Genomic DNA, 11,806 nt, shown 5'->3' with positions numbered 1-11,806 from the left:
TACGTCAGTTCCAGCTGGAGTTATTTCCCTTATTATACATTTGTCTCGGGTAAATGAGGTTTATTTTCATTTAGATACATTTTATATTTTCACTTTCGCTGCTTGATGTAAATTGAAATATAAAATAAGCACGATTTTATACAACAGCTAAGGAATGTCTGAACTGGGTCAGGTGCACCGGTACGCATAATACAGTGAAATGTATTTCTCGTCAAACTGATACAAAATACATGCAATATAAAAAGGTCATATATTTCAAAATTTGCGTAAATTGATATTTTCAGTGGTTGTTATATTTGTATTCGAGTGCGTTCTGCAGAAAGGTCATTGAAAACCAGTGTGGGTTCTTTGACCGCTTGTCTCCCCTTGACAGATGGATATGAAAATAGATGGCTCTGATCACAATGCGATAACTTTTGACCTTTCGCACTGCCGTACAACATAAACTGTAGGAGATAATATCAGTCATTTATCGCCTGGTATTCTTAGGTAGAGTACATCGTGCAACTCTGATAAACTTTAATTTTTGTTCCCTCAAGCACTTTTGAATATCGAAGTTTGCTGTCATGCAACGTGATCTTACAAAGTTTTTGCGAAAGCTGTGTTGTTGTTGTTGTTGTAAAATTAACAGGGCGCAGTGATCCTGAATGTATTGTATTGTTACGTAACTTTGATTTCGGTTGAGTAACCATGCTTGCAATGTTCCCTTTTGTATACATGGAGAATCAACCTTTGCATGGTCCGTAGACCAGGTGACTGAACATAACGGACAAGCCTAGTCCTATTGATATTTACCGGTGTAAATTACCAGTAGGCTAACGTAGCATGTACGTGTTAAAGCTACACTAGTGAGTCTTACTTGCTTGAGTGATTTTAGTTTGAGCCTATAAAGGGCCTGCATAGGGGGTTGAGATTACAACTGCATGCACACTTGCTAAGAAATACTATCTCTTTTGTAGATTGTGAGTGGAGGACAGTTTAGCTTCAGATCGAAAAAATGTCACAGCAGTTCAAGGACTTCATATCTGGTGGATTTGGTGGAATATGTCTTGTTGGTGCAGGGCATCCACTGGATACCATCAAAGTAAGTTTCCAAGATGTATAAAGTTTGCAGTTATAAAATGCAAAACACTGAACTTGATTGTTCAAATCTCTGCACTTCCACATATATTAACATGTAGTATTATGTACTTATGAATTTACAGAACAATGCATACAATAACAAACTTTATTATTTAATATGTTAGATATCCAGGGACAGTTTCATGAAGCACTTAGCGTCTGATGCTAAGTAACCCAGAGCTGAGTGCATTTTATATCACAATAACATAGGTCGTCATGGTATTTAAGGGCAAACTTAGCCAAGTGGGCTTCATGAAACCTGCCCCAGGTTTAAATTTAAATTCAGAAGAGTTACTTGCATGTCTGGAAATCACTGATGACTGTGTTCAGTCAAAATTAATTTGACTGAAGAATGTTAATGTCATTGTGTACTGATTGTGTATAAACTAATAATGTTTTGTATATTGCTTGTTTTTTTGTTTTGTTTTTTTTTTTGTTCTTGCTCATGTTATTGTCTTTTTTGGCAACAGGTTCGTTTACAGACTATGCCAAAACCTGCTCCCGGTCAGTCTCCAATGTACACGGGAACTTTAGATTGTGCCTTAAAAACTATACGAAAAGAGGTGAGAATTTACTTACATGAATGTTTAGTTTTTGCTTGGGAGGGGGTAGGGCTCCTTGAACAAGACATTGAACTAAGACCCTAGAAGGTTCATGGATGGCTTTGTTTGCAGACAAAATGAAATCAGAGATGGCTACACCACTATTACCTGTGTGTGTGTATAGCATACAAAGACCTGTAACCTGCCGTCTCCTACCTCTGCTGAAAGAGCTCATAAATCTGATACTGATGGCAAATTATCATTATACAGAATGACCAAGGGATACAGTCATAATATCGCAAGCCGTGACTTGTGGTTGTTTTAGGTACTGTGAATGGTGAATACAGGCAAAATTTTACGATATTTGTTGATAGATATTGCATTTTAAGTGAGGAAACTATTTATGGTTCACTTGTGGGCAGTCAGTTCTACCAGATATTGCTAAAGGGATATATATTTTTTGGAAATAAAGGCTCGGTAGTGGACAGTTTGCCTCTGTGTAAGCTTTGTGAATAATAACACACCTAGACTTCGACAAACGAAAATCTATACGCCTTTGGCAAGGTATTTTTCTTGTACGGAACATACATTGGCTAAGATGAATTAGGGCATTTTTCACTTCTGTCAGAAAACCAGGTACCTTTTGACATTTTCCAGTTGATAGATTTTAATGGTCAGTCGTGGAGAGTAATATATTGTACAGATGGCTTCTTGTAAGATATTTTATATACATAAAAATATATACCCACTTATGTAACAAAACGGTAAGATTACTGTGATTATTGAATGTATATCGAGTGGGCATAAAAAAATGGGTCGGACTTTAATGCTGCATTGCTCCATTATCCTTTGTTCAAACCCTGTCAAACTTTAGACATTTTAATGGCATGATTTTGTTGATATACTGACCAATTTTCAAGGTCATAGCTTGAGTAGTCTGTACACAAGGTTAAAATGAAAACATAGCCTCAAAAACGTACGTTCCAGTGACCCACATTGCATCACTTGTCTGGTGTCATGAGTAGCGCGCTACACCTGCATGACACGCATCAAGGACTGCTGAAAAAAATTACTCTTAAGGAGATTCAGGACTCAATTAGTTCATGGAAGAAACGTTTGCACGCCGTCTACCAAGAAGATGAAGGACCAATTGATCATCTTTTCAAGTAAAACAAGGTAGAACATCATTTTGAAATTCCGGAATGTGCGTTTTTGATTTTGGTCCCATGAACAGAAATCTTAAAGGATGAAATTGAAATTTGGTCTCTATACCTAGGACATAATGTCTTTTGAGTGTGTAAATTTTTAGAAGCTGACGTAAGAGGGTTTCAGAGATATTGAGTGTCAAATATGGCCCATTTTTTTATGCCCACTTGATATATGAGAAGGGTAGAATGGCATGTTAGGTAGAGGCGACTTTATTTTGTTTATTTTCTGTCTGTAGCAATGTTAGCAGACCAAACCCCATTGAATGCTAAGCCATATCTCCCTTTGAACATAGCATTAAACTTCTTTTATGAAATTTAAAATTTTATTGGAAAGAAAAAGTAGTAGAACACCTACATCCTGAATGTATGTGCATAAAGTTAAGATACGTTGTTCACAATCCCAAACATTGTACATGTATATCAGTGGTAAGATAAATGCAATCAATATTCAGGTTTCAGAATATCAGAAGACTCCGATTTTATTAATGACTTACCACTGATAGGGTGATATCCATGACAATGATCTTGAGAAAAAAAGATGCTTGAATAGCGAAGGTAACAGATAAATTCTCTTAAGTTGTAATGGTTCGTGTGTGTGTGTTTCATTTGACTTCTCTAATCCATGTCACATTTGACTTGTCTAATCCACGTCATATTTGACTTGTCTAATCCATGTCTCATTTACAGGGCATTCTAGGATTATATAAAGGAATGGGAGCCCCTATAGCTGGTGTCACTCCAATGTTTGCCATCTGCTTCTTTGGATTTGGTGTAGGAAAGAAATTACAGCAGAAAACTCCAGATCAACAACTATCGTAAGCAGGATTTTATTGGACCCATAATGAACTTATTTCAAGAAGTAGAATGATGTTAGAATTTTTTGTATTCATCACCCAAAAAACATAATTTTTTGTGCAGCAGAAAGGAAGAAAATGGAAAGGTAGAGAGTTATTACAAGTTTCTAAATCAAGCATTCTTGAGTAGGGTGTAAACACCATCAAATAAATAAATTATCAAACATGTGTATGCTTAAGGGATTAATGTCCACATTTATTATTTATTCATAATTGGCTACCCTGTAGATATTGTAAGTTGAGTGTAAAAAACAAAATTTAGATGAAATAGAGGTGAAAATATCTTGTATTTTGTCTTCATAATAACCTAAAAATCAAATAAGAGATTGTTTGAGATAGCTGTAATATTTTGTTAATCAGTTTTCACCTGTAATAACTGCAATTATGTCACAATGTTATATGTATTTTTTTTTTCATATTTTTATCAGTTATTTGCAGATTTTTAATGCTGGTATGTTGGCTGGGGTATTTACAACTGTGATCATGGCTCCTGGAGAAAGAATCAAGTGTTTATTACAGGTAAAAAAAAAATATATAGTTGTGAAAATCAGATTTTAGTGAACAAATGCATATGCTTGATTCAGCCTAACCCCTTCAGCTTCAGTGGTTGTTGGTCTTTCAGCCAATAAGAATATTGTTCCACATGATTTGCAGCAAACACATTTTTCTAGGGTTTGTTTAAGTACCTCAGTCTCTCTGGACATGCAGGACTCCTAAAAATTGAAGGGTTATGTGTTGATTAAGTGTAAGTCATACTGGTCAAGTAAAGGAATGGTTAGATATATATGCAATACATGTAAATTATATGTAATTTAAACTTTTGTTTAACTCTTAGATTCAGCAAGCAGCAGCACCTAGTGAAGCCAAGTACAAGGGTCCAATTGACTGTGCCAAACAGATTTATAAAGAAGGGGGAATTAGGAGCATATACAGGGGAACTGCTGCCACATTGCTCAGGGGTAAGATTACCAGCCATATAATATAACAATAGTCCACTAAAATTAGTTTTACATGTATGCCTGGTTGCTGAGGAGTTCTGTGAAATATGTTTTATGCTTATTGTATTGAAACTGAAAGGTGTACAAGCCAGGTGGGTTCTTCGGCTTCGTCTCTTTTTCTCACTCAAAATGAAGACCCATAAAAACAAGGTAACTTATATGATGGTGTAGCTGATATACAGTATTATTGATACAACTTGACCATCACTTGGTACAAGTTATCCAGGAGACAGTAAATCCAGGGCCAATTCTGGGTCGGGTCACACCTAAGACAAAAGAGGAAGTTGTAACTTCCTCACTTGGCATTTAGCATGAAGAGGATAATGCAATGAGTGTTGACCCGTATCAATATAATGGATCAGGTGGGGCAGCTTACTTTTCTTCGGTAAGGCAGCAGTAGATAGAAGAGTGCTGGAAATCAGTCATGCAACAAGGAGGCACATTACATGCACTCTAAGGACTCCTTCATCATCATATGACTGAAAAATTGTACAATGTTAAACTCCAGGCACTCACCCAATATATTTTGTTGAAATAATGTAAAAATTTCTGATACATTACATATGAATGCCTGCATAATTAAATTGAACATAAAAACTTTCGACGTAAAAGTAGATTTGCAACTATTATATTGAAGAACTTTTTAGGGCTTCCACAGGGTATTTCTGACCACCTCTGGGTATATAACGTCTTTAAATTTATTTAAATGTAAATTTGTTGTTTATATCAAAGCACATGCATTTTATCTTCATTATGATAATGTTTATGAATATATTAAAAATAAGATGAAAATCCAGGCTGAAAACATTTGTTAGCTGAAAAAAAAAAAATTCTAGAGCAAATATGTTTATTAAACTTGTGTTGCATCCGTATGTGTAACATTATTTCATGAAGGCAATATATACCAAGAGGCGATCCCCAGTGGGGTTATGTTTTCTCCACCTTAAAAACAAGCGGTTATGGTGTCCTTTTTTTCAGACATTCCAGGTAGCGGGGTTTACTTTGTGAGCTATGAGTGGATGCAGCATATGCTCACACCAGCCGGGCAGAAGCAAGTATAGTTTCTTTGGTATACATATGTGTGAGGCTCATCAGCTGATGTATATACTGTATTTAGCATTTAGAAACGAGTTGTATCCGCTATTTCTTGTGTTAATCCATAGTTTTAATTTAGAATTTTTTTACCAGGTCCTGAACAGTTGAATCATACAAAATCAGTTTTGCATGAAATCATATACACACACAGGTTATTTTTGATTTAAATTATCGTTTCTGATTTCATTGTGTATACTGGATTCTATCAAATATAAGATTGTTTAAAGACCTCCCATCCCCTCCCACTTTTTTTTTTTATTATTATTAGTTATGCTACCAAAGTTAATTTGAATTTGGATCCATGACATAAGCATATGGCATGTGGGTTACTTAAGATTCTTTGTTCAATTTTTGAACATGATTTCTCACGTCCATCTTGTGAACCACAAAATACGCATCCTTTTAACCTTTGAGAAAGAGTGTATTGTTTAGTGTCTGTTAACATCTAACCACGTTTCACTTGTTGGTTTCAGCCGTAATGATCTCAGCCCATTGAGAATTCTAGTAGCTGGAGGAACGGCAGGAATTCTCAACTGGATGGTAGCAATTCCGCCTGATGTTCTGAAATCTCGATTCCAAACTGGTATGTTTACAGTAAATCAATATTTGTAAGTTTCCTAAATTTTTTTATTAGTTTGGGTATAAATTTTAATGTGTATGCCATGTTGTCTTGTTTATTTATTTGCACTTTATCCCCTACATTATTGAATTTGATTGACATTTGGGATAAATTCCTTACTCCCATATTGAAATGACAAGGTAATCCAAGGTCACAAGTTTTGACATGAGGATGTTCGAAGCATATGTCTTTCATATTAGATAGGTTGCCCCAGGCTCATATAGACACCTATTTTGTAATTTTGGTACATTGTATGTATGTGCGGTTGTCTGTACAAATGCACCATTCAACCCATCTTTCTTTAAAAAAAAAAAAAGGAAGACTTTGTCCTCACCTCCACATTGAGCCACAACATGCATCCTTGTTGGAAATTGATCAACTTGATTAGGCACAGAATGAGTCCAAAAATTCAGGTATTCACAATTTTATGGTGTGCTCTGTTCCACCAACAAGTTGTTCTGAACTTCATACCTGATCTAACACCCTTTCATAAATTTTTATTTATTACTAGCTGGTTTTTACTCCGTATTTCTTTTGTTCTTCTCAGTTATAAGAAGATGCAAATGAAAAAAGAAACAAACAGTGGATAAGATGTTGTCTGTAATCGTTATTCTTTCAGCTCCACCTGGCATGTACCCAAATGGCATCAGAGATGTTTTTAAACAACTGATGAAAGAGGAAGGCATACTTGCTTTATACAGAGGAGCTACACCAGTTATGATTAGGGCTTTTCCAGCCAATGCAGTAAGTGCACCACACACAGACTTTGCACCCTTATGAAAAATTTCCATTTTCCCCCATCCTCAATGCTTATGGGGCCTTAGTGACAATAAACGGCCAAGTGACCATTTTTCAATCTAATGTTCACTGAAGACCACTTGTTTCCACCCATATTGTGTGCACATTTGTACATCACATGTGCGAAAGTTTCTCAGTATCTTGCCAAAGATCAGCTGTTTATGCCAGCTGCTCTAAACATTGGAGTCCATATTTCTTCAGTATCTTTGTCGGTTCATGGACAATCAGTAGTCTTTGTCTGAAGTTCATGTACTTACAATAATCTTTATCTGAAGTTCATGCACCCTCAGTAGTCTGTCTGAAGTTCATGTACCCTCAGTAGTCTTGTCTGAAGTTCATGCACCCTCAGTAGTCTTTGTTTGAAGTTCATGTACGTGGGAAGGTCTGCCAGCAACCTGCGGATGGTCGTGGGTTTCCCCCGGGCTCTGCCCGGTTTCCTCCCACCATAATGCTGGCTGCTGTCGTATAAGTGAGTACGGCGTAAAACACCAATCAAATAAATAAATAAAATCAATATCTTTGAAGTTCATGCACCCTCAGTAGCCTTGTCTGAAGTTCATGTACTCTCAGTAGTCTTTGTCTGATGTTCATGCACCGTCAGTATCTTTATCTGAAGTTCATGCACCCTCAGTTGTCTTTGTCTAAAGTTCATGCACTCTCAGTAGTTTTTGTCTGAAGTTCATGCACCCTCAGTATCATTGTCTGAAGTTTGTGCACCTTCAGTATCTTTGTCTGAAGTTCATGCACCCTCAGAAATCTTTGAAATGTTTGAAGTTCGTGCACCTTCAGTAGTCTTCGTTTGAAGTTCGTGCACATTCAGTGGTCTTTGTCTGAAGTTCACGCACCCTCAGTAGTCTTTGTTTGAAGTTCATGTACCAGGTATGAGGCCTAATAGATTCTTTGTCTTTTTGACTGTGTACAATTTTGATATTTATATAACTTAAGATTTTGACTTGTCAGAATTGCATTTGATTTACGTGTATAAAAATGAAAACTTGCTTAAGAAAATATACACAGAGTATTTTCTTTCTTTTTCAGGCATGCTTCCTGGGTTATGAGATGTGCATGAAATTCCTGAACTACCTCTTTTGATGACTTGTAAGGCAATTCCCTTTCAGGCATAGTGAACTGCTCAGGTGGCATGTAAAATTTAACTTCCCTCAGGGACCATGTACAGTGGAAGCCATTGGGAGTAAAAGGTTAGGCACAATTATTCATACCCACCAGTGCCTTAATGACTCATTACAGAAGTGATGTTAATACGAATTAAAGTGACATAGCAGGGCGAAGATTGCAACAGTACTGCTATAAAAGTGCCCCTGACCAGACTGTTTTAGTAGAACTGCAATATACTTATATTCAACCAGTTTTGTACAAAATTGTATACAATCTGTAATATAAATAAACTAATTTAAATAATCAAATGCACTATTACCTTACTAAAAGAGACCAATCAATTAATCTGAAGCCTTAAGTTGTGCGGGGTTTATAATGTTTGTATGGATGTTGGTTTCATGCTTCAAGTTCGTTCATATAGGCTTCTTTATTGAAGCACAGACTGATAATGCAAAGTTATACATGTGATTATGTATCACAAATATGTACAAAAGATATTGTAAAATACTCTATGTATTCCTAATGCAAGCAAACATGTATGTGTTTATTCAGGTGAAACACACCTGTGATTTATAGGTGTTATTAAGTTTTTATCTGTTCACTTGAATAATTACCAGAATATCTTTTTACAATTTTAATGATGTGATAGTACAATAGTTATTCTTGTTTTTACTGCTGAATTCTAACACTGTACAAATAACAATACAAATATATAGATCTCAACATCTATTTATTCAGAAGTAGTATCTATACCGAAATGTCGCTCACTGAATAAATAAAAATAAATAAAACAAATTTAAAAAAAATACTTGGCATTTTTTTACCAAAAGAGCAATATGAATATGGTAAGCACAAGGACATGTGGGCATATTGGCATTATGCTTCAAATGCGTTTCTGTGGGCCCCAAAATAATTGAGACATGAGCAGAGATATGCAAAAACATTTGTATCCTTCAGGGGCCCATTTCACACATCACAGGTAGAGTGAGGTTCATGTAACTTCCATTTCGACTGGTAAACACAAACTACCAAAAAGTGGCTTGTTTATTTCTGGCTAACAGGAGTTCTTTGGTAAACTGTAGGCTAATTGGACAATGTCAACTGTGGCAAGCCACTACTGTATACCTACATGCAGTCAGTATCACTATGGTTACATTAGTATAGACTGTCAGCAGTATACTTGGATAAGCAATATTGATTGGATGGGATGTTGAAGTTCCACAAGAACCTGATAGAATCAAACATTTTTTAATGAAACTGTGTTCTACTGATGTCAAAAATATTGTAAATAGAACAATTTGAAAATGCATTTTTGCACAACATATTTTTACTCTGATGTGCAGCTATGGTATTTCAAAATTAAAAGAATGGACTGAAAAAGTATGTGTTGATTTTGCTTAGTAATGATACCCACTTCTTATGATATTTTCCTTTAGGAGGGCATACAGAATTAACATTGGTAGTCGAGATACATCCCATATCTGTATTCTAATTTCGCATATTGCACTGATACATAAACTTCGCCTAGATTTGATACCACTTACTGGATGTAATCAGAATTAATCATTTCTGTTTCACCATTGTGTAAAAATAACCCAAAACATTTGGCCATCTGCTTTTCAAAAATCTTGAAGTTTTCATATAAACAGTAATGAACATACCACAAGGTTTTGAAATAACACTGCTCTCAGTGTTTGGCAGGTCTATGTAGACATTGGTATCTCATATTGCCTGCATTTCCCAGTCTTCAGCACAGTAGCACAGTCAGATGTTTTGAGTATGAACTGAACCAGTCTGATATTCCAGAAGCATTAGAGATTTCTGGCTTATCTATGATAGCACTCTCACAATGGCCTCTTTGTAAATTTCATTAGCTGGGATTTAGTAGACTTTATCTTGCTTGAAAAATGGATTTGCTTGGGATAGAACTGTAAGATGGGTTGCATGGACCATATTGATAAGTTTTGGGACCCGAGACCACAACCTATGTAATGGTACATGTGTACATGTACTTACTGTCAGAGTAATTCATTATTTAGTGTACAGTACTAGGTGCACCAATGCACAAAGTATTTCATCAATAACAATACTGTTTCCTCCCACCGTAATGCTGGCTGACGTGAAATATTCTTGAGCACGGTGTAAAACACCAATAAAATAAATAAAATCATCCTTTTCATAATTTTAGTTATGCATACCTTGACTCAAATGTCTCCAGGCTCTGCCCGGTTTCCTCCTCCCATAATACTGGTCACTGTCATTTAAGTGAAATATTCTTGAGCATGGTGTAAAACACCAATCAAATAAATAAAATCAACCTTTTCATAATTTTAGTTATGCATACCTTGACTCAAACCTTGTCCATACAAAATTACAAGAAAATAGCCCCAGTGTAAAAAGCAAGAACTGTCTGCTGCTTTTGCAGGTCTTGTGTGGAGGCCAAAGAAAATCTAAAATAATTTCTCCTAAACTGACATATTGCCGACGTAAAAAATTGCACTGTTATTTTAGACGTCATCTACATAAAGTTGAGGCTTCCAAATGTGTAGACACACATTTGACTTTGAGTGAACAATCGAATGTTCAGTTTTATCCGGGGTTACCCTTTAACCATCAGCTTACTCAAGTCATTATATTTAGAAACCTGGCAACGCATTTATCAAACGTCTTTAGATTTAGGTGAAAATTTCAAACGCAACTTCAAATAAAATGTTTCGCCCTAGACAGTTCAAAATTTCTGCATTGATTCTTTACTGCAGAACATTGCACTAACTACGATTTGATTTCTTTTCTGTTCAGAGTTTTTTAAGGACTTCCAAGTTATAACCTAAGTTGCTTAATAAATACGGGCCCTGGCCGAAGAGACTTTTTTGAATGGGTTATCTCCCCTTGTCCAGACAAACGTAGGTGTTCTGCGAACCTCAAATGTTAATGGGTGTTGTAGTTGTCATGTAACTTCCGTTCTGCCATGCAGGTCGTGGGGAATTATGAATATTTTATAACACATTATCGACAGAAAGGAAGATCATATTTTGTTTACTACACTTATAATTTGCTTTCAATCTATCATATTGTTAAAATGTGAACTTCAAGAGTGAACAATGCATTGTGTGAATCTTTGCGCTGCCTGATTTGCATATCTCATTGGGTGGGCAAGTTGAGACCAATGACGGATTTCCCATTTAATTTCTCTCTGAGGTAGTAGTCAAATGCAACTCATTTTTGTATTTAGATAAACAACAAGAGTCAGAATTTCTTTTGGCAGTATGTCCGTATAAAATCTAGAACAAGATATCCTTTCGCAGGTGTTTATATAAGAGAAGATGCAAAGAGCAGCAGCTGTGGCGTTCATGTATCAGAAATGCTATTCAACATGACTGCTATCTTCTTATAGCAAGCCAAACCAAATGAATGCGGACATATACAGAGTGCCGCTCTGTGAAACACCGTGCCA

The 11,806-nt window shown here is 35.9% G+C and overlaps 1 protein-coding gene across 1 annotated transcript; it reads left to right on the top strand.

Annotated features, from left to right (window-relative positions):
- The first annotated feature begins 381 nt into the window (after positions 1-381).
- On the top strand, positions 382-9,929 carry LOC135470522 (mitochondrial carnitine/acylcarnitine carrier protein-like). The gene is made up of 10 exons (XM_064749514.1): positions 382-489; positions 960-1,084; positions 1,593-1,685; positions 3,560-3,687; positions 4,155-4,245; positions 4,562-4,685; positions 5,703-5,775; positions 6,293-6,402; positions 7,058-7,182; positions 8,275-9,929. The coding sequence occupies exons 2-10, from the start codon at positions 998-1,000 to the stop codon at positions 8,326-8,328; spliced, it is 885 nt and encodes a 294-aa protein (XP_064605584.1). The 5' UTR covers positions 382-489; positions 960-997; the 3' UTR covers positions 8,329-9,929.
- The last annotated feature ends 1,877 nt before the right edge of the window (positions 9,930-11,806 follow it).

This window comes from Liolophura sinensis, chromosome 7 (assembly GCF_032854445.1).
Source record: "Liolophura sinensis isolate JHLJ2023 chromosome 7, CUHK_Ljap_v2, whole genome shotgun sequence".
NCBI lineage: Eukaryota > Metazoa > Mollusca > Polyplacophora > Chitonida > Chitonidae > Liolophura > Liolophura sinensis.
Note: the sequence above shows the minus strand (reverse complement) of the source record. Positions and strands in the feature narration are given on the sequence as shown.